Source organism: Pituophis catenifer, unplaced genomic scaffold (genome assembly GCF_029215685.1).
Source record: "Pituophis catenifer annectens isolate HBS135680 unplaced genomic scaffold, rPitCat1.0.hap2 SCAF_3, whole genome shotgun sequence".
In the NCBI taxonomy this organism is placed as follows: Eukaryota; Metazoa; Chordata; class Lepidosauria; order Squamata; family Colubridae; genus Pituophis; species Pituophis catenifer.
Genome location: NW_027256883.1, coordinates 141,616,150 through 141,642,486, shown reverse-complemented (window position 1 = coordinate 141,642,486; position 26,337 = coordinate 141,616,150). Strand labels below are relative to the sequence as shown.

The 26,337-nt window shown below is 36.4% G+C and overlaps 1 protein-coding gene across 2 annotated transcripts in view; it reads right to left on the bottom strand.

The window, feature by feature from the left end:
• USP33 (ubiquitin specific peptidase 33) overlaps nucleotides 1-21,351 on the bottom strand; it is a 39,431-nt gene extending 18,080 nt beyond the window's left edge. The window contains exons 1-13 of one of the 2 annotated variants that reach the window (XM_070939442.1): nucleotides 21,062-21,351; nucleotides 16,263-16,384; nucleotides 15,782-15,835; nucleotides 13,705-13,767; nucleotides 12,445-12,597; nucleotides 11,360-11,462; nucleotides 10,907-10,976; nucleotides 9,472-9,585; nucleotides 8,420-8,498; nucleotides 3,958-4,360; nucleotides 968-1,080; nucleotides 394-566; nucleotides 200-270 (exon numbers count right to left, since the gene is read on the bottom strand). In XM_070939442.1, the coding sequence (XP_070795543.1) occupies nucleotides 200-270; nucleotides 394-566; nucleotides 968-1,080; nucleotides 3,958-4,360; nucleotides 8,420-8,498; nucleotides 9,472-9,585; nucleotides 10,907-10,976; nucleotides 11,360-11,462; nucleotides 12,445-12,597; nucleotides 13,705-13,767; nucleotides 15,782-15,835; nucleotides 16,263-16,343 (1,477 nt within the window). In that variant the 5' untranslated portion in view covers nucleotides 16,344-16,384; nucleotides 21,062-21,351. The remainder of the gene's footprint in view (nucleotides 1-199; nucleotides 271-393; nucleotides 567-967; nucleotides 1,081-3,957; nucleotides 4,361-8,419; nucleotides 8,499-9,471; nucleotides 9,586-10,906; nucleotides 10,977-11,359; nucleotides 11,463-12,444; nucleotides 12,598-13,704; nucleotides 13,768-15,781; nucleotides 15,836-16,262; nucleotides 16,385-21,061) is intronic. The other variant, XM_070939443.1, reaches the window with a different exon arrangement.
• Nucleotides 21,352-26,337: the final 4,986 nt, after the last annotated feature.

The following is a 26,337-nucleotide window of genomic DNA, read 5'->3' as shown; positions in this document are numbered from 1 at the left end:
ATTCAAAAGTTAATCTTTTGCAACTATGTTTTCTGAATGTTTGTCCTTGAAAATATTTCTCAATTCAATTTCAACAATAATGTGGAGAAAACTCTAATATGCTTTCTGTTCTGTTAAATGTGAAACCTGATTCAATACAATAAATCACACAAAGTAGCTAAATTAGAATTTGATATTTGATAAAATATGAATCTCTTACCTTTCAATTCATCTCTAGCAAAAAAGGCAGCAAGACAATCTTGTAAGGTTACTGTTGGACCCCAAAACCAGCTAGGGACACATGAGACAACAAACCTGAAATATCATTGATAGAAAAACAGCAATTGTTCTGCTGTTATAGCAGAAACATCAATGCAGAAGAATTACTAAAGTAGTAGAAAGAAAACAACTAACCTTTTGAAATATTCCACAAAAAACGCAATCCATCCTTGAGGAGCATATGCTTCACCACAAGATCCTGCCTTGACAAGAGAGGTCTGATGATTTGCAGAATGCAGCTTAGCAAGATCTTCCTTACCTGGAATAGGTAAAGACAAATCCTGGAAAGTTTCCAGTGTAACTGAAACCTATGGAAAATAAACATAAACACTTATTTGTCAATGTACTTGATCAAATTCTATAATTATATTTGCTTCTTTGAAGCTTCTCATAAAACAAAACATAATACTGCTTATCTGCAATTATGCCACTTGATGGGAAGTAACATATATTTAAGTTCACTATAAAGTATGCATAAATATAAATTATGCGTTCACTGTAAAGTATGAATAAATATATATGTACATAGATATTGATAAATATAAAAATATAAATAATGCAGAGGATAAAAAATTAAAGAACTATGAAAAGGACTAGTCAAACATGTTTGGAAAATCTAGCTTGGATAATCCAAGAATTACTATATTACTTTTTTTTAAAAAATCCACATAGAAAGAGAGAAATTTTGCATAAGCACTGAAAAACATACCCGATCACATGTGAGGCACTGTACAGAACTTAAAATAGAACCATCAAATATGTCTGATATAACACTTCGGTATTTTTTGTTTTTCTTCTTTTTAGAGGAAGGCATGGTTGGAACTAAAAGACCAAAAAAGCATAACAAAATATTATTTGAACTATCCAGGGTTAATTAACAGTAATTTCTACTGAATTTTGGGAGGACAGGCAGCTAACAGTATTTTACTCATTCATTATAATTCATGTCCATGTATCTCACCCCAATAGGATCAATCCACCCCATCCATGCCAGCAGAAAGAACATGCTATGGGCTCAGTCAGAGAATTCCAGTGGGAGGGGTCCAAGAGAAAAGATCTCTCTGCCATGGCCACTGCCCTTTGGAACCTCATATCCCCAGAGGTGAGATCTGACACTACTGACCTTCTGTAAGGGCCTGAAGACCTGGGTCTGCCAGCGGGCCTGGGGCCCCAATTGTGGGGAGGTCTCACTCTGGAAGTGATTAGTAAATTGAGATAAGGGCCCACATCTACCTCTTTGTGCTTCCTCCCTTTTTTAATGATTTTTTTTAGCATAACTATGATTATTATTATAACTGTCTTAGTTTTAATGTTTGTAAGTGCCCAAATTTGCCTCTGGATGAGATGGGTGGCATACATAAATCCAGTGAATAAATAAATAAAAATGTCTTCAGCTTCAGGGCAAACTTGTCTCAACCACAATTCTGCACAAAAGATGGTAATAATCATAGGATCATAGACTGTTTACAAGCAATTTTCATCTGCATTCTGAATTGTTCCAGCCAGTCCAGTATCTCAGTTTTATACAACAATAATTATATAATTCTATCTCATGCATGTATCAAAAAAGATGGTCTCATTTGCAATTCTTTGATAAGCTGTAAGTATAGTCTAATGCAGGGGTGTCAAACTCAATCGCATTGCGGGTCATATCGTGATGTATCGTGGTGGGCATGGCCCATGCGGGCCATATGTGGCCTGCGGGCCACCAGTTTGACCAGCCTGGTCTAATGGACTGGAAGGATAGAGTGAAACAGAATCTCAAAAGTAATGTCAGCGAAATGCAGCTGGGTTTGGAGAAACAAACAGCCACCACTCAATTCATTAGCAGCTAAAGTAGCACAAAATATTTGCAAGGCTATCTTAGTATACATCTTGCCAAAGTAAGTGTTAGAAAACACTAATCTACCTTGCTTGATGTTGAAAAAGCTAAGCAAGGCCCAAGTAGTATCTGGAGATATTTAAAACAAAATCAAAAGAAAGCAATGGCAAACCATTTCTATGTTGTAACATAGAAGTTGTCCATGTAATCACCAGGAGTTTAACTTGTCTTAGAAGAGAGTATACTTCATCTTAGAATACTAGCAGATAATCTCTCTTAAATGTTAGCTTTGGAACAGGAGATAAATTTACAAATGTACAAAATTATTTCAATTCAATTCAATGATATAAATCAGAAAAGATTTTTTTTAATGAGTCTTACTAGAAGTTTGAAAATGCTGCAAAATGAAAGACTGTGATATTGGAAAATAGCACTGTATTTAAATAGCGCTTTGACAAACCTAGTAAAATGATGCAACTCCCAAAGGGCAAGCAACAGATAAACAGAAGTTACAATTCTAATGCTTAATCCCTAGATAAAAATTGTGAATGCTTGCCTTCACTTACATCTTGCCTTACTTTTATGTGGATTGAGAAAAGGGCTAGCAATTACACAAAGTCTCTTAATACAACAGTGGACAACTTCCCTTGAGTCAGGGGTGATTTCTCTGACTAGCTGTTGACTACAGACCAAAGTCTCTCAATTTTGGCAACTTTAAGGTATGTGGAGTTCAACTCCCAGAATTTTCATGCCAGATGGGGATTATATGAGTTGAAACATCTTAAACTTTCCCTTTCCCACTCTTCAAAATGTATTCTAAACCCACTGAAAATAGCCTAAACTCACATCACAAACTTTGGTAGCAAAATGGCCAAATAAAAACAGATTTGGATTGTTTGGGGAAGCTGGTAGGACTAAATAAAATAAAAATGGGTTCTGCTATGAAAAGTATGTGCATGTGCATTTGCTTGCATGCATGCATGCATGCATGCATAAGTTAAGAGTTAACCATACAAGAGGAAAAGTTAAATTTATCTGTTGAGATGCATGAGCTATCTACACAAATAAAAGCTGAAATTTATCAAATCAATGAACAAATTCCCACATTTCCTATTTATGATCATACATTATATATTATATGCTAGCCTCTTCTTAATACTTATTCATCTCTGTCCTACAATGAAGGTTTTATTTTTATTTTTCTAACTGTAAATTACACATTTGAGAGATAGGACAAACCTAGAGAAAGCTTTCATGACAAATGCCATGTTAATAGGTGAACTGTTAAGTGATTATTACAGAGACTAAGAATTGCTTTGTACACTGGAGGTACAGAACATAATTATTAGTGCTACATTTTGTCATACTTTTGTTCATTGTTAATTTAGGTGTCCCATTCCTTTTCTTCCTTTTGTATAGGTCTTCCATTATTCACATATATACTTAAAAATGGTAGAATTTTATCCTGATTTTGGTGAGACCACTGGGCATTACAGATTATTCCATATCTATCTTTCTAAAGTCAGTAAATATAAAAACATTTCATGCCACAAAGATCAGAACCACTTGAGCAAGGTGATAGTATGGCACACTAGTAGTTAACATGTTTTAAAGTAGAAAGGATGCTGCATAAGCTTGGAAAACACATAACAGAGAAGGCAAATCTTAGGCAAGTTCATGAAATAGGAATTTATGTTGTTCCTTTGGACACTGCCTAACCTCTGCCTGAGACTGTCCCCCCAGCCTCAAGAGTACATAAACAGAAGACAAAAGGAAATTAGGAATCAGTTCTATCAGCATGACATTACTATGTAACCCAAGCTAATGCTATGCATGTAAGCCTTTTAATAACTTTCAAATAATATTCGTATAATCACCTGAATATCTGCTGTGTATTTGTACCTTCACTGTTTCCTGATTATTCAAAAGTTCAGCTGTCTCACGAAAACTGTTTATATCTTTTTCTGTGTCGTCCATAGAATTTCTTCTATTCATTTTGGTACACAAGGATCTCTCTTTTCTATAATCTTTAGATATATTTCCATCCTCCTCAATTAACATTGCATTTTCTGCAGGGTCGTCTGCCACAGGTTTTGACCAAGGATCATTTTCTACCTTATCATTGTTAACACATGATTGAAAATCTGCATCTGATTGGCATTTTTCTTCTTCCATTCTCTCCTCAACATTTGTTGTGTTACTATCCTCTAATGTAATAACAGTTTCTTTTAACTCTTCATGAAGCAAATCCATTAAACAACGTAGAAATTCCTGGGCATCCTAAAATTTAAAACAGGTAAGTACATGGTTTAAAATACACACCTAATGTGATAAGATTTTAAAAAATACTAATTAGTTAAAAGTAAATATATATTAAGAGGGATATAGGGGTAACATACAGTACTGCTTTTAATTACTTCCATTTTATAATGTGTTCTGTAAAAGTATAGTGAGGGATCCAGAGGAATATGGAGGGAAGAGAACAGACAGAATGGGGGTTTTTTCTGTAGCTCTTGCTCATAGAATCTCCCTGGAATGTCTATTTTGGGCATCAGACACCCTTCTAGATAGCTTGTGCTATTGCATGAAATAATCAGACAGAACAATGTCTCATTTTTTTCTCCTGCCTGATTTTTTGGCTCTCGTTCCCCATGTCAGAGCTCATTTTATACAAAATGGCCGTTGGCCATTAGAAGATGAGGCAAAAGAAAAGCCACATCCCCAAAATCTATTTCCTTTACACTAGATCTATCACTATAATTAATCTAAATGTTATATTAATCACCATTTTGAAGATTGAAATTAATTTCTGTCATTTAAATTATTTTTAAAACAAAAAAATTTTTTCCGGCGGGAGCAGGGGGCCACATCATCCTACGGGAGTGCGTCCTCGCTGTTTACAAGCGGTGGCGCGCTCCGACCCTCAAAGCTCTTCTCGTTCCCCAGGTTGTACGGAACCTCGGGCCCCAGGCCTTCGGCTGATGCTGTGCAACGCCAGGTCCGTGGTAAATAAAGCCCCCCTCATTTGTGATCTTATTCAGGAGGGGGGTGCGGACCTGGCGGGTATTACGGAGACCTGGTTGGGCCAGGAAGGGGGAGCCCCCCTTGTTGATATGTGCCCACCAGGTTTCCGTGCTTTCCATCAGCCAAGGTCTCAGGGGAGGGGCGGAGGGATTGCGGTTGTTATTAACGAGGGTCTTGGACCAAGGGAGGCCACTGTTCCTCAGACGGCTGGATGTGAGTCCCTTCTTGTGAAGTGGGGTCATAGGGTGCAGTTGGGCTTGCTAGTCACGTACCTGGCTCCCTGCCATGTGGCAATGGCCCTGCCTGAGCTGCTTGATGTTATAGCCGCGGTGGCTGTTGACACCCCCAGGCTTATGGTCATGGGGGATTTTAACCTGTCATCAGTTGGCGAGACATCTGAGGTGGCTCGGGAGTTCATGGCTTCCATGACGGCTATGGACCTGACGCAGTTAATTTATGGCTCTACTCACATGGGGGGACACACACTGGACCTTGTTTTTGTCTCTGGACAGTGGTTGAGTGATCTCGAGATAGGGGATATAGTGATTGAACCCTTGTCATGGTCAGATCACTCCCTCCTTCGCCTGGACCTTCGAACCGCCACACCCCGCTGCAGGGAGGCGGAACCGACCAGGTGGTTCCGCCCCAGGCGCCTGATGGATCCTGAGAGATTCCAGATGGAGCTTGGGCCATTTCCTGAGGTTCTAGCACACGACTCGGCTGAGGACTTAGTGGCCGCCTGGGATAGGGCGGCGGCTGATGCTTTAGACCGAGTCGTGCCTTTGCGGCCTCTGACCCGGCGCCGGTCTCACCTGGCTCCTTGGTATACTGAGGAGCTGAAGGAGATGAAGCGCCGGAAAAGACGCCTAGAGAGCAGTTGGAGGGCTAGTCGTTCTGAATCCGACCGAACACTGGTAAGATCTCATATTAAGAATTACCTAGTGGCGATAAGAGTAGAGAAGAGTAACTACTTTTCTACTCTTATTGCGTCATCAGATAATCGCCCAGCCGCCCTGTTTAGGGTGACCCGCTCTCTGCTCCATCAAGAGACGCGGGAAGACCCCTTGGAGGGTAGAGCTGAGGATTTTGTACAATATCTGTATGACAAAATTGCTCAGATTCGTGAACAGCTAGACTCTGACTGGATTGATCCAGAGGAGATGACAGGGGCAGGTCCTGAGAATATTATTTGGGAAGAGTTTGATCCTGTGACTCCCGAAAGCGTGGACAGGATACTGAACAGACTAAATGCGACCACATGTTTATTGGACCCGTGTCCATCCTGGTTGGTACTGGCCTCCCTGGAGGTGACACGAGGCTGGCTCCAGGAGATTATAAATGCTTCTTTGAGTGAGGGTGTCTTTCCCACCGTCTTGAAAGAGGCGATGGTGAGGCCCCTCCTCAAGAAGCCCTCCCTGGATCCAGCTGTATTAGCAAATTATCGTCCTGTCTCCAACCTTCGCTTTGTTGCAAAGGTTGTTGAGAGTGTGGTTGCACGACAACTGCCTCAGTACCTGGATGAATCGAATTATCTAGATCCGTTCCAGTCGGGATTCAGGCCCGGGTACAGCACAGAGACAGCATTGGTCGCATTGGTTGATGATCTCTGGAGGGCTCGAGACAGGGGTTGCTCCTCAGTCCTGGTCTTATTAGACCTCTCAGCGGCTTTTGATACCATCGATCATGATATCATGCTGCACCGGTTGGAAGGGTTGGGGGTGGGGGGCACTGTTCTACAGTGGTTCTCCTCCTTTCTCTCTGACCGGTCGCAGTCTGTGTTGACAGGGGGGCAGAGGTCGACCCCGAGGCCCCTTATATGTGGGGTGCCACAAGGATCGGTCCTCTCGCCCCTTCTATTCAACATTTATGTGAAGCCGCTGGGTGAGATCATCCGTGGTTTTGGGGTGAAGTACCATCAGTACGCTGATGACACCCAGCTGTACATCTCCACCCCAGACCACCCCAATGATGCCCTTGAGGTGATGTCCCGGTGCCTGGAGGCCGTACGGATCTGGATGGGGAGGAACAAACTCAGACTCAACCATCCAAGATCGAGTGGCTGTGGTTTCCGTCGTCCCGATATAGTCAGTTGGCGCCATCTCTGACTATTGGGGGCGAGTCGTTGGCCCCCACAGATGGGGTTCGCAACTTGGGCATCCTCCTGGACTCACGGCTGTCTTTTGAAGAGCATATGACGGCCGTAGCCAGGAGGACTTTTTATCAGGTTCGCCTGATTCGCCAGTTGCATCCTTTTCTGGATCGGGACTCGTTACGCACGGTCACTCACGCCCTTGTCACCTCACGCCTGGATTATTGTAATGCTCTCTACATGGGGCTCCCCTTGAGAAGCACCCGAAGGCTCCAACTGGTCCAGAATGCGGCCGCGCGGGTGGTAATGGGAGCAATGTGGCGCTCTCATGTAACCCCCCTCCTGCGCGAGCTGCACTGGCTCCCAGTGGTCTTCCGGGTGCGCTTCAAGGTTTTGGTTACTATCTTTAGAGCGCTCCATGGCTCAGGACCAGGGTACTTACGAGACCGCCTCCTGCCACCAATAGCCTCTCACCGACCAGTTCGTTCCCATAGAGAGGGACTCCTCAGGGTGCCGTCGGCCAAACAATGTCGACTGACGGCCCCCAGGGGGAGAGCCTTTTCTGTGGGGGCACCTACCATCTGGAACGGGCTTCCCCCGGAGTTACGAAACATCCAAGACTTACACATATTCCGCCGTGCCCTGAAAACATTTCTATTCCAACAAGCTGGTCTGGCCTAACTCTCCCTTTTTAATTGGCTTTTAAACTGGCTTTTAAATTGGGTTTTAAACCTCTTTAGATAAATTTGGATGTTTTTTAATCTTTGAGCCTAAATTACTTAATCTGTTTCTTAATAGTTTTTAACTTCTATATGTATTTGTATTTATTATGGCTGTTCACCGCCCTGAGTCCTTCGGGAGTAGGGCGGTATACAAATATGAAAAAATAAATAAATAAATAATAATAAAAAAAAATATATGGTCCTAGCTCTCTCTTCCTAGAACTCTCTGCATAGAAAAAAATTAAACTTTGTATTGTAAGGTGTTTGTATTACATCACAGTGTAGGTATAAAACCTCAATTAATCAACTTACTTGAATAAAGGAGAAATACACAAAAAAGCACAGCAGTTTGCCAGAAACAACTATTATTTCTGTTTCACTATGTAATAACTACTCTCAGTATCTTTCTTGTGCATATCTATTTTACTTGTGTTTTTATTTCTTTGAATCTTGCAACTGTTTAGCAACAATAATTTTAGTGGCCTAAAAATAGGAAAGGCTTACTTGTTGCGAATAGCCTCGAAATGTTGGATTAACAGCTTTAATTCCTTGAAACAAATTTGTGGGGACCACAGCTCCAGGCCTGGAACAAAAAACATTTAATTTTGTTTACACTTTCTCAAACTGAATGGAGTACTTCAGTGTACCAATATTCACAATGTTTAGCAAATCAGGAATATTAAAACTAGGAAATTCTTAATTTTACTGTCTTCATATATCACAATTATGTATAGTAGAACAGGATTTATTTCTATGTAAATGTACTGTATTTTTTGGAGTATAAGACATACTTTCCACCCACCCCCAAAAAAGTGGGTGGAAATGTTTGTGTGTCTTATACAGCGAATATTGCAGTGGGGGGAGGGGGGTTAGTGCTGCGCTGATCAGTTGTTCTAAGATGGGTCGTGGTGATGAACAAGCCATGGCGTGAATGGGCCATAGAGAACGGGCTAGATGAATACTGGATGGATGCTGGGAGGCAGAGGTAGATTTTTTTCCTTGTTTTCTTCCGCAAAAGCTAGATGCGTCTTATAGTCCAAAGAATACAGTATACAGAATCTACTCTAAGGATGGATATGGTTCCACTGGTGAATAGTCAGAACTGGATGTTGGTTTTTGCTTAAAATACTTTGCTATTTATTAAATCAAAGTATTTATTATTGTTAAACCTAATAAAATGAATAGGCTGCTATAGTAATAACGGCATAATTACAAACCAGAATTCTAGTTCATGTACTTACTACTAACAAGCATTCCAATGGTGTGTTCCCTTCTACCGTATAGAATTGTGAAGTGGAAGGTTATCTTTCCACATGTGGAATCTCCCCCCTCCCAACTCTGATATTCTCAGGTTGTTTCAGATGACAGTCCAACCCTCCAGATCAGATGTTGGTGGTACATCATGGAATTTGAGGAATAGACAAAATCCATTGTATGAACAGAAATATGTAAGATTGTATATAATCCATTATTTGGAAAGCATTCTCATCTGAAACAGTATTATATATCAAATTGATTTATAAAAACACATCATAAAAATGAAAGTAGCACCATACCTGCTTTTATGCCAGAGTTCTGTTATAAGTTTGTAGTAACTTCTGCAAATGGCTGGTTTTTTATCGGTCCGAGCTAAACTCCCACAGTCAAGGAAAAACTGTGTCAATGGGGGGCTGATAAGGGAAAAAACAAAACAAGCACAAACTAGTATTTTGAAAGAATGCTACATATATCCATAGTTCTTCAGTCTTAGAAAATTCAACTATCATATGAATTCTCTATCATTAAAAAAAGCATTTAATGTTCAACGTAGTCAATAATATTGCTGAATCCTCCTGCATCTTTTCAGCATGCTAAGAGTAAATCTTCTTGTATGTCATAATCGATGACAAAAAAAAGTTACTTTTACCATTTCAACAGTCAATATTTAAGCAAATATCTGTTAGATCATATATACAAACTGTTTTTGGAATATGATTCAGGAACTGAACAAGTCAAATTTTACAAAGTTGAACTATTTTAAAACATGATACTTTTCTTTTCTACCAGTTGTTTTCTATTAAGCTTATATATTAAGTTGGCTTTATATATAATCACTGCTAGATTACTGTACAATTTCACCTGCTAACTGGTAGATTAAGTTTTGGGAATATGCATCAATGTCCAAAAAAATTCATATCTAAAAAGTTTAATAACTTAAATTTGGAAACAATTCATAACTTCACATGGCCTTCCATCATATCTAAAGTTGTTCTTTTCCAATGTAAGATTTTAAAACACTAAACTTTAACATTTACTGCTTCAGATTAATTTCAAATTTTTGTTTATTATTTTGACTTAATCTTATCATTTCAATCACTTTTATCAATTTCTGAACCAATTCTAGTATAAAATGTTCAAATGTTAAATTATTGTATATTTGTTCCAAATATGACTTGTACATTTTTAAAAATGTTTTGCAAATTCTTTATGTAATTTGTATAGTTTGTGAATCTTAAATATACACTTTTCCCCAATTTCCTTTCCCCCGTCTTTTCTCCTCCTGTAACTCTAAAAAAATAAGTAACAATAAAAGAATTGGTATCTGAAATATGCTATATTAATGAAATCAATAGAGCTCATTATTGAACATCTGCTGAGGCCGAACTTTAGCATTATATCAAAGTAGATTTCAGGGGTTTATTTAATTTATCCATGAAACAGGAAGTAACCAAAAAACTATGTTCTTAGAAATTTGCAAGGAGGAAATTCATTCCAAAAATTTTGTTTCCTGTTCATGGAAATCTTCAGAAGCTGGAAAATGTACAGCTAGAAGCTTTTAATATAGATTAAAATTTATTTATTCATCTATTAAATGTATACGCTTCCAATCTCATCAGTATGGAAATTCTCTTTGAGGGCTAACTATTTATTTTCTATCTTTTCCCCAGAAATTACTGAAATTACTGGCTAAAGGAAAGGAAAACACAAACAGTTTTATATTCATTTTTTTACCAGTTTGAAAGTGCTTGTAAAGCTGCATTCATGTAACAAGTGTTTCCAATATTTCTCAAGCCCGTCAAACCTGTAAATTAGAAATACTGCTTAGCAAGCCAATGAAAAAAGTTACAGTGTATACAGGATATAAATAAGCCCTCGTTCTGTAGAAATTTAGAATCAGCTTTTTTATAGTATTTACAGAATTTCTGAATATTTTTACCCTGAAAACAATGTTACTATATTGCTATCATACAGAAATCTGCATATATGTCAATGTGTGACATTCACCATCCAACTGTATTCCCGTTTTTAGGCTAAATTCCAATAAATAAAAACAAATGTTCACCCATGAGAAACCAAGCACATCCTAGCAACAGAACATTTTTTAGCCTTAAAAATGAATTGCAATTATCATATTAATAATTTGTTCATTTAACAATATTCATGTGAATTACCCTACTTTATTACCTCTAGCCTTTAATTCATCTTCTTCATCAATTTGAACATCTAGGTCATCAAATGTTGCAATTAAAGGAATTTTCAGTGTAGGGATACTGGGTAACTTAATATCCTTAATGGAAGATAAAAAAAAAAAGCAAAATTCTGAGGAGCATTCTTCATAAAGATTACGACTTTTCTTTCCATTTTTTCTAATGAGCCTATAAAGTTATTTATATCCATTTCCAATTTATATTTTGTTCCATACAAAGCCAAAAGTCCAATGATGTATATATATCATAATATTTCATTATTGAATAATGTAACTAGGCTAAAAAACCACTTATGTAGGAACATAAGTCTGCCACAACATACTGTCTGGCAATAGAAATGGTTTCATCTGCTTTACGGAATAACTGCATATTACAAATTGACACAATAGCCTTGATATAACAATAGCTTTGATATATCTTTGAGATATTTCTTAGTTCTGTCATCAGATGGCTCATAGTGTAAACAACTATTTTGCAGATAAATACAGTCTATTCACAGAAAGAATTAAGACGTATATGCTACAAAAATGCAGTAAGCTAGCAATATTTTATTACTTTTAAGCATATTTCTACATAAATATATCTAAATGAGATATTTTTCTCTTGTCAATCTGCAGGTGAGTTAGTATTTAATATTTAAAGAATTAATTTAAATAACAATTAATTTTTAATACTCGTAAAAAAAATCCTTGGCAAGGGGCTGTTTGGATTCAAAGCCACAACACAAAGATGATTTATACAAAAATAGATAAATTACAATCTCAACTATAAATACTGATACACATTTTGGTTTTCAAAGAAATCACCCAAGATTGCAAACACAGTTATATGTTGTTAATGTTTATACTGTAATATTTATAAGCACAATTCTTTTATAAAAGCATACATTTCTCATAATAAAGCTTCTTTTAAAATATTTTTTTTCATGCTATCAGACAGAAGAATAAATTTCCCCCTTTTTAGTTACAATATTACAAATCTCAACAGGAATAGCAAAAAATGCTATCTCCTTATAAAATCCTAGTAGAATTTATGCCAGATGATATATTTGGATGATTATACCTGTACAATATGTTCTGGACCAGGGGAAGTTAACCGTACATTTTGTAAGGAAGAATGAGTTCTTAGCTTTCTATCCAGAAATACTTCTTTGCTGCATGCATAACACCAGACACGAAGTGTTGTAAGATTAACTGTTAAACAGTGCTTTGTTTCCTAGAAAACAAAATATTAATGATATTTTTCATTATAACCAATATGAAGACTAAGTGCACAGTGTGTGTGTGTGTCTGTGTGTGTGCGCGCACGCGCGCGCTATTCAAACATAGTCTAAATCAATCCACTGCAGCTTGAACATCTCTTTATTTGATCATTATAGACTCTGTCCAATGTTGTTTGGTATACAGATTTTTTTTTTTATTTCCCAATCTAGAGTTGAAGAGAGAATGAGTGATTGTAAATTAGCCAATTTGCTTAAGAGACAACTAAAATCTAGGATTCCCTGCTCCTGGTATAGTAACTCATATACTGACTAATACATTTACCCGCCCACCAGCTGATAAAGATTAATTACTGCCTCATAATTTGTACTTTATATAGTCTTTAGCACATCATGCACAAGGAAGATGAAGGAGACAGATGGTTAAATCCATATGTACTAAAAGGTCAACAGACAGTTTCAAGGCAATACCATACTAATCAGAATAACAGCAGCAAATCTCCCGACCCTGTACAATTATTAGTATCCTTCCCATGGAACAGTGCATTTCTTGTCCAAATTAATGTTGTTTAGAGTATGTTTCCCTTGCTTTAAGACTCTTAAGGACTGCAAAAAAATGCAGTTTTACTGGTTCAGAATAGAAATGGTGTTTTGTAATAATTTTTCTTCCAATATCAAGTTTCTACATAAAGCCCCTTTAGCAGAAATATTTTGGGAAGTTCAATCATAACATGCAATTTCCATAAAAATTTATCGAACAAAAGCATTTTGCTTCATTGCATACTGTGAACACTAGTACCATAGCTATTTACTATTTACTATTTTCATATATTTTATATGCTTGTTTTCTTTTTCTTTCTTTCTTTTGCTCACTGAATTCCTCTCAGAAAAACAGAACGTAAATGTACTGAATAAATTATACATGAAGTTGAATTATTCTGGGATTCCAACATAAGGCTATTCAAATTTCTGTTAATCATGCATATTAATAAATTATCATTAGAGAAATGTGGCAGGACAGAATGCTATGTGTAACCACAGAGCACCAAGAAATTCTGAACTGTGAAGATTGTGTAAACTGTCAAAAGCATATACAAACATACCTCTGAATGTATGGTGCTATGATCTATATGTGACTCCCCACAACCAACGTAGGAGCATCTATTCTGTTAAACCGAACAAAGTAAACATTAACAAGATGCAATCCACTATAATAATAAACAACTAAACCCACTGCTTCTTAGAAAATTTGAGCAGTTTGCTTTCTTAGCAAACAGGTACTAGAAACACCTTAAAAATAGAACAATGACAGTGCCAAATAATGCCTCTGAAGAGGCATGGTGAATAGGATTATTGGAAAAGATTTATGGAATGGAGCAAAATGGTCATACTTAATATTAACAAATCTGTTATGCAACCTTTTGAGATCATTTTAATTAATTCACAGCAAAACATTTTCTATTTGTGCTTGCATAAATAATTAACCATCCTAACACTATAAAAATTACAAAACCAGAATTGAAATGCTATTCCCTTCAATCCCTATATAAAGGAATTTATATTCTGCTATAAGGATTTGTACTTATTTTAGAAGCTGAATTAAAAATCTAAAACCTACAGATTAATTTTTCCCTTTTAAATAAACAATCCAATTTTTTATTTTATTGTTAGGTCACACTTATGATCATATGGTTCACTTCTTCGTTTCTTGTTTCTTTTTTCCCTTTCCTGCATTTTAGCTTTCTGGTTTTTTCTTTTCTTTTTCTACTTACTTTACATTAGTTTTTAATCTTTCTTTAAAAAAACATTTTAATAAATTTATAAAAAAGTATAGCATATTCAGTTAATTATGTATCCTTTATAGAGTTATTATTTTCAATGATCACTTAAATCATATCAAATGCATATTTATTATAAATTCAACTTCTAAGGCAACCTATACAGCAATTACTCTTTTATGGCCAAACTTTAGCCGTAACCCTATAATTACTTGAACCAAAATATATATCATAAAAAGGTTTCCTAACATTACATAATGAACTTTAACATCTACCAATGCTTTTCAACTGCAGTTCATTTATCTGACTAAAGATAAATGACTACGATAACATAGAATGTCTATGTTAACAAACATGGTTAATATTGTATCTCCCTGGAAAGCTCTGTTATTAAACTGAATAGCTAACAAAAACAAAGAATGAAATGCATCAATTTATTTTAATTGATACAAATTCTTTCTATAATGTTGAATTATTATTATAAGGCAGTTTATATGTATATTACACTAAATTCTTCTGATTAACACAATTGAGTTAAAATATAAAGTGACTTTTCAGGAAGAATACACAGGCACATGTTAAAATGTTTTTCATATGCCATTCCATTTATGTAGGGAACTATTTTTTTCACAAAAGAGACTTTACAAAACTATATGGCTTTGCTAAATCATCTTAAAAACATTCTCTGGAACAACATAATAGAAACTTAACATATATTTCATCCCACATTTCCAATAAAAATGGAATGTTGACCTGCAAGTTTCAGATGAAATTAAAATGTACTGTGGTTCAACTGTTAAAGCACTAGACTTGATTGCCAGCTTTCAAAAATGGAATTGAAATGTAGCCTTCATTAAGGAAACAATATACAATTTGCATACAATCACACCATCCAGAAATTTTAAGTAACCTTAGTTCTGACTAGAGATCAATAAAAGACGAATAAATAATGATTGCAGAGTTAATGCCTGGCAAAGTTGCACTTTCAGAAAGAAAAACTCTTATCATTGCATATTATATACAGGTAGTCCTCGACTTACGACCACAATTGAGCCCAAAATTTATGTTGTTATGTGAGACATTAAGTTTTGTCCTATTTTATGACCTTTCTTGCCACAGTTGTTAAGTGAATCACTGCAGTTGATAAGTTAGTAACAAGGTTAAGTGAATTTGGCTTCCCCATTGATTTTGCTTGTCAAAAGGCTGCAAAAGGTGATCACATGACCTTGGGACAGATCAATGATCATTAGTATGAATCAGTTGGCAAACATCTGAACTTTGATCATGTGATCATGGGGCTGCTACAAAGTATGAAGTATAAAAAATGGTCATAAGTCACTTTGAACGGTCACTAAATGAACTGCTGCAAGTTAAATACTATCTCTATGTTAATTCTGCTTACCTCTAAGCATGCCCACAGATTTGGTCCTTTTACCTTGCAGTCTTGGCAAGTCCCCTATTAAAAACAACAAGGAATCAGGCAGTTAGTTAATAAAATTAGCTAATATGGAACAAAGAGGGGAAACTCTATTGTTATACTAGAAATACTAAATATTTATTGCATAACAACTTAAGAAAACTATTATTTTAAAGATGCTTATTTTGATTTTTCAACTAGTAGCATGTAAAAACTACCGGTACGTTACTAAAATATGATATTCAAAATCTTTTATTAATGTACATTATTACTTCTAGCCCATAAATATATGACATCTACATTCTCCACTTAATAAATTAAGTAAAACTTCATGACTTTTTCCCAAACATTAATTTAATAACACTTTAACAATGAACATACATTGATTTTAGTCAATGACAAAGATGAGAATTTAAGAATGAAGCAAAGTTGAATACAACAAAAAGATTACTAAACAGAAACTCACATGAGATTTGTGTATCAAATCTTCTTTGGTTATCTCACCAACAGATTCCAAATGTGAGCAATCATTGTTTTGCTGAGGCATTTTAACAGCAATCACATTCAAGTATTTATAAACAATATCATCTACATATTGAGAACAAAACATTATTATAGTATTATGAAATGTAATTGGTACAACAAACAATATGCAGCAAACTTTATTAAAAATGAAAACAGATTATATAATTTTATATCATTTATATTAACATTATGTAATGAATATAAAATAACGCAAAAAAAAAAGAATGGGCGATCTGAAGATTAGAGCTGTGAAAAGCACTGAAAAGGGTACACCACAGAACATGTTAGCACAAATGAATCATCATTCCTCCAAATATCGCTGCTTTATAAGCTGTCATCAGCCATATGCGCCTAGGTATCCTAGTAAAAGTATTTTTGTGTATGCACATGGGAACAACTTTCAAAGGAGTTGTGTTAGTCTTTCAAAGGATATGGCCACTGTATTGCTTTCAGGAGTGCCAACAAGCTTTGAAAAAATCCACTTTCAAATACTATGTTTTAAAAACATCCTGTTATAAAAAAAGAATATCTAAACTTGCTAGAATATCTAATATGTGTTTAATTTGTTAAACACATATGAAAAGCAGTGAATATGCTCTATATAATACTACATAGACATTGATTCCAAATCATGATGCCAAAATGATGAAACGTGTACTGTGACATCACAATACAAGCTTCACCTTAATTTGCACCATGACATTGCAGACAAGCATGTAAAGGGCAGAATTTTGTTGCAATGTACATTTCATCCCTCTCCTGCATGGATGACTGTAATTCAATATAGTATTTATTTGTTTTTCACATTTCTATATAAATGGGGATTCATATTTTGTAGAGTTCACAACCTAATATAAAACATTAAATGCTAATTTGTAATGCTATACATTAGTGACATGGAGAGACTTTGAATTTAACACACAGTTGCCTTTTTCCAGATCAGAAGATGAGTTTTATTACTATAGAAGCTTAACTAGATTTAAATGTTAACCTTCATGACAATTCTTGATCTTGTAATGGCTGAGAATATTCAATAGTATCACCCATCTGGGTTCCTTGCTAAAACCCCACCCAAAAAAATATATGCAGTTGAACATACTGTTGAAAAAATATTTGGTGCCTTTGGTTGCAATGTTAAATACATTTTATTGTTTAAAAAATATACCCAGGTTAGCTATGGATTTACATTATAATTGTTCTCACTAGTATGCAGCTGAGCTAAAGGATACAATGAGAAACTACTTCCTTTATTTTCTAGTGTTTTTAAAGTAGCGGTTGTACTTTACAACAGAACAAACAATATTATGTAAAAAAGAACAACAGATAATATAGTGTTTTCAATTAAGGTATGCAACTAACAAAATTGGTGTATTCTTGAAATCTTGGCCATTCCAAATAAATGGCTTTCACTGTGGCCATTTTGCACAGCATTTTACCCAGTTACTCAAATTCTCCATTTTCTTGACTTCATATGGGCAAAGAACTTGATGTAACTAAACTTAAAGTCACCTCTGAAGAGGGTGGCACATACCATAAATCCAACAGACAAACAAACTAGGACAACATATCCTATTATTTTGTGATTCCTTTTGGTTATTGTATACATTTCAAAGAAGTGGATTATAGAAGTTAGATTATCTCCTGCCACCTATTCTTTGGACCTTTGCCATCCTGGCTATTGTGGGAAGTAGATAAAAAAATGCATGGATGTGAGAAATAGCAGTTTTGAAGGAGAAAGGTGTACCACTTGAGAAAAACCCATTCCCAGATCCAAGAGGTTTAGATAACTATTGTCCATTCTGCATTCTCCCTTTTTAGGGAAGGTTGTTGAGATAGTGATAGTAAACTAACTTCATGGTACCTTAGAAGAAATTAATTATTTGGACTTTTTTTCAGTTAGGGTTCAGACCTGAATATGTGTAATAATGTGTGGGGAAGACCTTGGGAAATTGGCATAGAGACACTGTCAAGGGAACAATTAGATAAGAGATACACAGCACACAACTGGATAACAGGCAGACTCAGAACAAAGCCTCCCTGGTTTCTTAGTCATAAAGAGTCAGGGTGGAGGATTGAACTTTCAGATTTACAAGATTCTGTCAATGCAGCTTTACAACACAGTAGAACGGCCCACATATCCACAAGCTCTGACCAATAGGTGTATAACACAAAGTCCTCAGGCTCTGAACTAATTGCCCTCTGGCCACTGGATAGCTGTCTAAAGATATGATATTAAGTTATAATGGCCTTTATGGCTTGGTATCTGAAGGAACACTTCCTTGGAATTGACCTGACTAACTGGATTTTTTGGAAAGAAGCTACTTATAAGTCCCATCCTTCCAATATGTGGTGGGGAGAGAGTATAAAGTTAGAACACTGTCCTTTTCTGCTTTGGAATAACATCATAGAGATCAGGCTGGTCATCACCTTGTTAACTTTCAGGAAAATGTTTAAATATTGAGTTATTTCAGATGACATTCTTTTAGTTTAAGCACTGTATATTTCATTTATTTTCTTTCTATTTTCTCATGTGTTGTTAATGTTATTTTTATTTCTGGGGTCTTATGATGTTCTCTTTTAGTCATACTATGTTTTCATTTTTTTTCCTAAGGAAGCTGTTAATAGTATTAGATTGGGGCAGGATATAATGCTAATAAATAAATCTCAGCATGGTTCTATGTAAGCCACATCAAAGATAGCAATTTATGGATAATTTATTTATTGCTAATTCATCTCTCTATCCCCAAAGTTGTGGCCAGGAGATACTTTGCCCAACTACACTGGTGTGTCAATCATGACTTTACTTGTGACAGAAAGATCTGCCAATGGTAGCTTACATCCTCATCACTATGTTCTATATAGGCCTGCATTTAAAAACCATGGTGAATCTTTAGTTGGTGCAAAATGCATGGCTTGGGTGCTAGGACACATATTGCACATATTTTGTGGACCCTGCTTCCTATCTGCTTTCAAGTACAATTTAAAATGGTGGTTTTAAGTTATAAAACCCTTTAAGGCTTGCCATTGGGTTACTTTGGACCACTCATCTCTCCACTAGAATCAGTCCAACCATTTTGATCATGCCAGGAGAGACAGCAAGCTGTCCTCCATTTTTCAGAAGTTAGAGGGCCAAGATTCAGAAGTATAGTTTTTCTGTTGTTGGAATGATCTCCCACAAGTGCATTTGGTTCCAACTACAGTTGCCTTCTAGAAGCTTCTCAAAATGTAACTATTCTGGAGGGCATTTGGTGGCTGAGACCATATGTTATCTGGAATGTAGGTGCATTTATTTTTTTATTTTTCTTTAAAATTTTTACTTTTATTGTTCTTTATATTGTGTCAAATAGTATATATAGACTTGCAGCAAGTAAATGTGATACATTAATAAACAACAGATGGTTTCAATACATGCTTTACTGACCAAGTCTTCCTGTATTTAAGCAAATTAGATTTCGTTCCTTTTTTTCAAAACCCTAACCCTTACCCTCTAATGCAATGTGAAAAATTAATATATTCAATATGAGAGTAATTTGTAATTTTTTTCATGAATATTTTCATGGCTTTTTAAAACATGTGGATAATCCTACTTACATACATTTATAAGGATCCTTTGTGCAATATTAATTTTATCTTTGAAAAAACAAAAACAGAACCAACAGCTGAGCTAACTAAATATTAAGAAGAATTCAGAAAATAAATATTTTCTGATGACTGTTGCCCAATTGATTTAACTATTTTTTTCTTTCTATTCTTACCCAAGAGTTCAGTATCATAAAAGAAACAATTTCACAACAACTCAGCTCATTATATGCCTAATCAAAGCACTTCAAGATATCCAATTATCCAAAGCAATATGACTAAATTTAGTGATATAATCTCCTTTATGATATCTGGATTTTGGTTTCATTCTTGGAGAATTAAAAAACAAACAAACCCATGTATGCTGTTCTGCAGTGTATTCTGCTGATTGATCTTTTTGCAGTAAAACTGCTGCCCCAGCATTACTGCAAGCTGCAGCTGAGTTTTCTTCCATCCCTTACATTTAATTGTGTTCTGCATTACAGAATAGATTTCCCAACTGTTTATTAAATGAAGTGGCAGCATGAAATGAAGCAATACGCTGACATAAAGTTAATCCTCTAATTTTCCTCTCCCTGTCCTCGCCAACAAATAGATATTTTATCCCACAGGTTTGAGAGATCTGCACTTCCTTTTTTTCCAGGTTAGCGGAGATAAAAAAAAAAAACCTACTTTCCATGATAATAGTGCTGTCTTATGAAACAGAACATACTCGTATTTTCATTCCCTGAAGCCTTGCATCCATTCTTCCTGTACAAAATAGTATATGGCTCAGGCAGGTATCTTTGAGCTTCATAAATCAAACATTATTCAGCTATATTATGGTTTAAAAAAAAAATCTCATTTATCTCTGGATCTAAGGCGGGCATCCCTCCGTCAGGATTTTTTTTTTTTTTAACTTAGAAAAATATCTGGGAATGCTTCCCCCCCCCCCCCCCCAAGGAGAAGCCTCGTTCTCTTTAGAGACTCTGCAGGGGCTTCATCTAGGAAGGGACTCTGCACATGTTCAGAGGCTGTATTCGGCTTCAAAAGGTCCGGCCTCGTACATGTTACATCTACAAAAGCGATCCTAAACTAGATTCCGGACTTGAGTTCAGAGAAAGAGACAAAGCTGGGAAGAGCCTAAAACTGATTCCTGAAGGAAGAAAACGGAATTCTTACCGGCAGCAGCAGGTAAACTCGTCCCCTGAATACGCCCTTCAAAGTCCTGAGGGCAAGGAGTGGAATTTTATCCGAAAACCTCAAGGTTTTCCTCACATCATTAACGGTCTCTCCATCTCAAAGCCACCACTCCTTCCCTTCTTCGTCCTCCTCCTCCTCCTCACCTGTATCCTAAGACTAGTCCAGGAACACTAAACGCATCCCAGAACGCTGGAGGAGAGAGAAAGGCGAGGAGACGCCTCAGTTTCCTTCGCTTTCCCACCTTTATTTTTCCAGCAGGTTCCCGAACGCCGGCGCCTCCTCAGCTCTCATATTGAGCCCCGCAACAAAGATGGCGTCGCTGGCTTTCCTGGGGCTCGAGAGGGCTTGGCGTAGAAGGGGAGCGTGCCCAAAGCAAAGATGGCGGCGATGGAATTCCTCAGCCGGCGCGCCGTCCGTCCTGGAGGTGACAAGCACGCAGGTAGGAGCGCGCCTGCGCATAAAGCTGACGGTAGGAATCGTTTGATTCCTCGTTGCGAGGAAAGGAGGAGGAGGGGCTAATTTCGAAAGGGCGGCCTTTCAACCGGCCGGTTCTAAGAGAAGTTTACGTAGAGAGCCTTGCTTTTTATTCGGTTTCCTTTCCTTGGATCTCGGAAACACGTTTGCGTTTCCCTTCAGCGAAATAATGCCTCATAGATATAGAAAAATTTAAGAACCAATATCCTCCAGAATGTCTACACTGTTTTGGCTGCTACCCCAAAGCTAACCTACCGCGGCGCGTGTTTAGCCTCTATCTTAGTTGCCATTTCCTATTAATAAGAAATAGCGTTAACGGATCTGGAAGACTGCAAAATCCGGATACCACAAGAAGGCAGGATCAAGTTAAGAGTTTTCTGAATGTCTTTTTCTACCATCTAGTGGCCGTCAGAATATTTGGAGCAAGGATCTGGTAGCCCTAAAAATGGGTTTGCTGCGATCTTCTTATTCTGATTCCATTTGTGCCATTTCTCCATAATAACTAATGGCAAATCAGTGGAGCGCTTCTAGCATGTTAATTTTTAATATTGACTTTACTGTGTTAAAACTACACCACAATTTTAAGACTTTTAAACTACAATTCTTAAACTACAGTTCTCAACTAATTTGAGATCAATATCCATTGAACTACTGTACAATGGGACTTTATTGTACGCAGACATTGAATCCATGCTGTATCATGATAGCGAATATTAAACATACTTTCATTCAAGTTTCCTAATATGGAAACAGTTATTCTTTTTAATTTTAATTAATTTTCTTAATTTAATGCAGACTTAGCGCCATCTTAGTTCCTATTATGGACAGTTCTTACAAAGGGAATCCAATACATAATTTAACCTAATCATTACAGTGTTGATATCACTTCACTTGGCAGAATGGCCATCAAGTCCTTGGAAAAGATATTCAGATATTGTAATGTGTCTATAACAGTCAGAAATATTCAAGTCACACTATTCCCTGTGATACTCTTAAGGAAGCAAAAGTTGTACTTTGAAGAAGCAGGACAGGAAGAGTATTGATGCTTTTGAACTTTGGTGTTGGAGAAGACGCCTGAAAAGGATAGCCAAGAAACAAACGGATCATCAAATAAATCAACTCAAAGTTTACACTTGAAAAAAAAATGGCCAGGCTCAAAGGAACTGGAGAAGGCTCTAATAATGGAAATGGTGGAAGGAAAGAAGAAGAAAAAAACAGCAAGGTAGATGGACTTGGTTACAGTGGCAAGGGTTTATATGAAATGCAAAATTCTGGATGACCATTGGATGATAATAAAGAATGCTTTCCACATCTAGTGGTTACTAGGTTTTTGGAACCAGAATTTGATAATCCAAATACAAATTCCACTGTGTTCAATAGAGACAAAACTGATTTAAAGTGTATAAAATTGAAATTGGCAAATTATTTGAGCACTGGAGACTGAAATTTCTGCAAATATATCTTCAACTTAGTGATAGAAAAACCGAGTGTATTAAATTTAATGTAAACAAGAGGAACAAAAAAGTTGCTGCATCAACAGAGGGATAGTACAGATAAGCCCTCTGTTTTCAATAGTTCATTTAATGACCGTTTGAAGTTACAATAGTACTAAAAAAGTGACATGACTTATGATCATTTTTCACACTTATGACCATTGCAGCATCAAAATTCAGATTCTTGACAACTGACTCATATTTATGATGGTTGCAGTGTCCCAGGTCATGTGATCACCTTTTGCAACCTTCTGACAAGCAAAGTCAATGGGGGATGCATTTAACAACCCTGTTACTAACTTAACAACTGCAGTGATTCACTTAAGAACTGTGGCAACAAAGATTGTAAAATGGGACAAAATTCATTTAATAAGGGTCTTGCTTAGCAACAGAAATTTTGGGCTCAATTGTGGTTGTACGTCAAGGACTACCTGTATCAAAATCACAAGATGTGATAGTACCATTTTATACTGCATTGATAAGACAACACTTGGAATACTGCATCCAGTTCTGCTAACAATACAAAAAAAGATGCTGAGACTCTCTAGAGTAGAGAAGAGTTACAAAGATGATAAGGGGCCTGGGGGCTAAGCCATAAAATTAATAGTTATGGGAACTAATTATGTCTAGTCTAATGAAGGACTATTTTTCAAATACTTGAAGGGCTGTCACAGAGGAGAGGGCGGTCAACACTTTTTCCAAAGCACTTGAACACAGGACAAGAAGTAATGGTTATAAGATTATTAAACAGAACTAACCTAGAATTGAGAAATTTCCTGACAGGGAGGACAATTAATCAGTGGAACGGCTTTCCTTCAGAAGTTGCAGGTGCTCCTTCATTGGATATTTTCAAAAAGAGTTTGGACAACCATTTGTCCAGAATGGAAGGGTCTTCTGCTCGAATAGGGGATTGGACTAGAAGACCTCCAATGTTCCTTCCAAACCCTGTTATTCTATGTTCTATGAGTGTAGCACATGTGAAATATAGATATATGTGAATATGCCCTCCTGAAGACACTTTATGCACTATAATTTGGCCACTCTTTCAGTAAAATCAAGAATCCGTATAAGTAACAATTGATACATCTAAAATATACTGCTCAAAAAAATAAAGGGAACACAAGCAGAAGACATCCGAGATCTGAATGAATGAAATAGCCTTATTAAATACTTTGTTCTTTATATACAGTAGTTTATACACTGCTCAAATACTAAAGGGAACACAAAACTACTGTATGTAATTAATAAAGTATTTAATAAGGCTATTTCATTCATTCAGATCTCGGATGTCTTCTGCTTGTGTTCCCTTTATTTTTTTGAGCAGTGTATATCAACGATGAAAGCCCAGCTTAACTCAGAGTTATGTTCAGGCCTAAAATTTATTTTGATTAAGAAAATGAAGTTTCAACCAACAGGAATCTCAAATTAGGGATCTTAAGGTGTCCCATGAGAAATAAATAAATGCAAAAGAAAGACCTAAATTCAGTGTGCTACATCTAATTGGCTCTAGTCTGGAAAAGGAAGAGCCAAACTCTTAAATTAGCCACAACTCTTCTACCTTCAGAGGTAAATTAGTACCTCCTTCAGGACAGAATGGTGTCCTCCAAAATGGTAATAATGACGACAATAATAATAAAGGCAATAATATTGTAGTAATGTAATAAAAATATATTGATTCTGAAATTCCAGTTGTTGAGAATTTATCTTAATCAGTGTAATGACATAGCTTTTTTTAAGCATCTAAGCTCCGTTCCTGATGTGGCTGTTTTACTCCTATGTCATGGAGCAAAACCGTCATGAATCATTCTTCTGAGGCAGCCTCACAGGATAACAGCCTCTATTTTGTTCCAATCTAACTTGTATACACTCTTAAAATAACTATCTCTTGCAAAACATACCTCAGGTTGAGACAAGAATAAATCCAATTAGATTCCCCTGAATTCATGTCACCATCTCTTCCTGCAATCCTTTTTAACGTAAGGATGACACATAGATCTTATACAGCCAATTTTTGATATTTATAGAGACCACTAATCAAATTCTTATCCAGGAGTCATGCTGCTCTACATTTCTATATCTATGGTTTCTCTGCCTGCCTGCATCTTCCTCCTCCTGACAGCTCCATCAGAAACCGCTAGCAAGAGCAAGGACTGGTGCAACGGAGAAACGAGTGCATCATCTAAAGCTGAGCTGGCTGACATACCTGCAGAGGTAACTGGCAGAAGTCCTTCCAACTTAATCAGTTCATTATGCTTTTTTTTAAGCGATGGCAAAAGATTGATTTCCTCTGTATAAGAAGAGCTACCCATCTCACCCAAACAGGACAGGGAAGTCTTCAGTCTAGCAGATGATGAAGATATCGTGGTCAATATACTGGGTTTTTTAGAAAACTACAAGATCCTGTCATCCATGGCCACAGTTTTGTATTTACATCATCCTAAGCATCCATTATCTTGTTTATCACCCTGGACTCAAGGGATACGTCTGCTAACCCATGGGGATATAATTATACAGCTCTTTGAAATAAGCAATGAAGTCTTATAAGATTCTTTGCTCTTCCTCTCTCAGCCATTTGTGTGTGTGTGTGTGTGTGTGTGTGTTTAAAAAAACAGCTCATGCTTTTCAATACAGTTGTAGAAGTGACAAGAATTAAATTTTCTGTTAATTCTAAATGTTCATTTGGAGTTTAGAGGTTGTATCTCCTGGCAATTAGATCAAGAGATTTAGCAGTCCAACACCACTAAGGAAAGTTAGTGCATGTATATTTGGCTGTGCAGCAATATTATTTTGTCTAATATATCTTTGTGTCTTGAGGCTAATTAAAATTTTTATGGGAAGCTGCTTCAGTAGTTAAAAAATACATTACAAGCTCATTAATATTTTTAATTGATAAGGAGCATATTCAAAATCATATGCTATTTTTAAGAATAATCTCCTTTCCTTTTGTGACTGAGCAATTTTTCTCCTCAGATTTTAACTGTTGGTTTATAACACAACCTTTAATTTACTCAGAATTCCATTAAGTTAAATGGAGCTTATTCCTGGGCATGTGGGTATAGAAAGGCAGCTAGAATTAGCCTTTACTGAAAAGCTCAAATATTGTACTTTCCGCAACATTCAAGGTGTATTACTGCATGCAGGGTTTTTTGTGGTACCCTTAGATTGAAACTAAACCATTGAAGGAATGTCTCAAAGCTAGTCCAATATTTGCCTTTGGCAGATTGTCTACCCTGAATAATATGATCCTGACTTAGCATCAGTAGATGATGATATAAGAAAGAAGGAGCA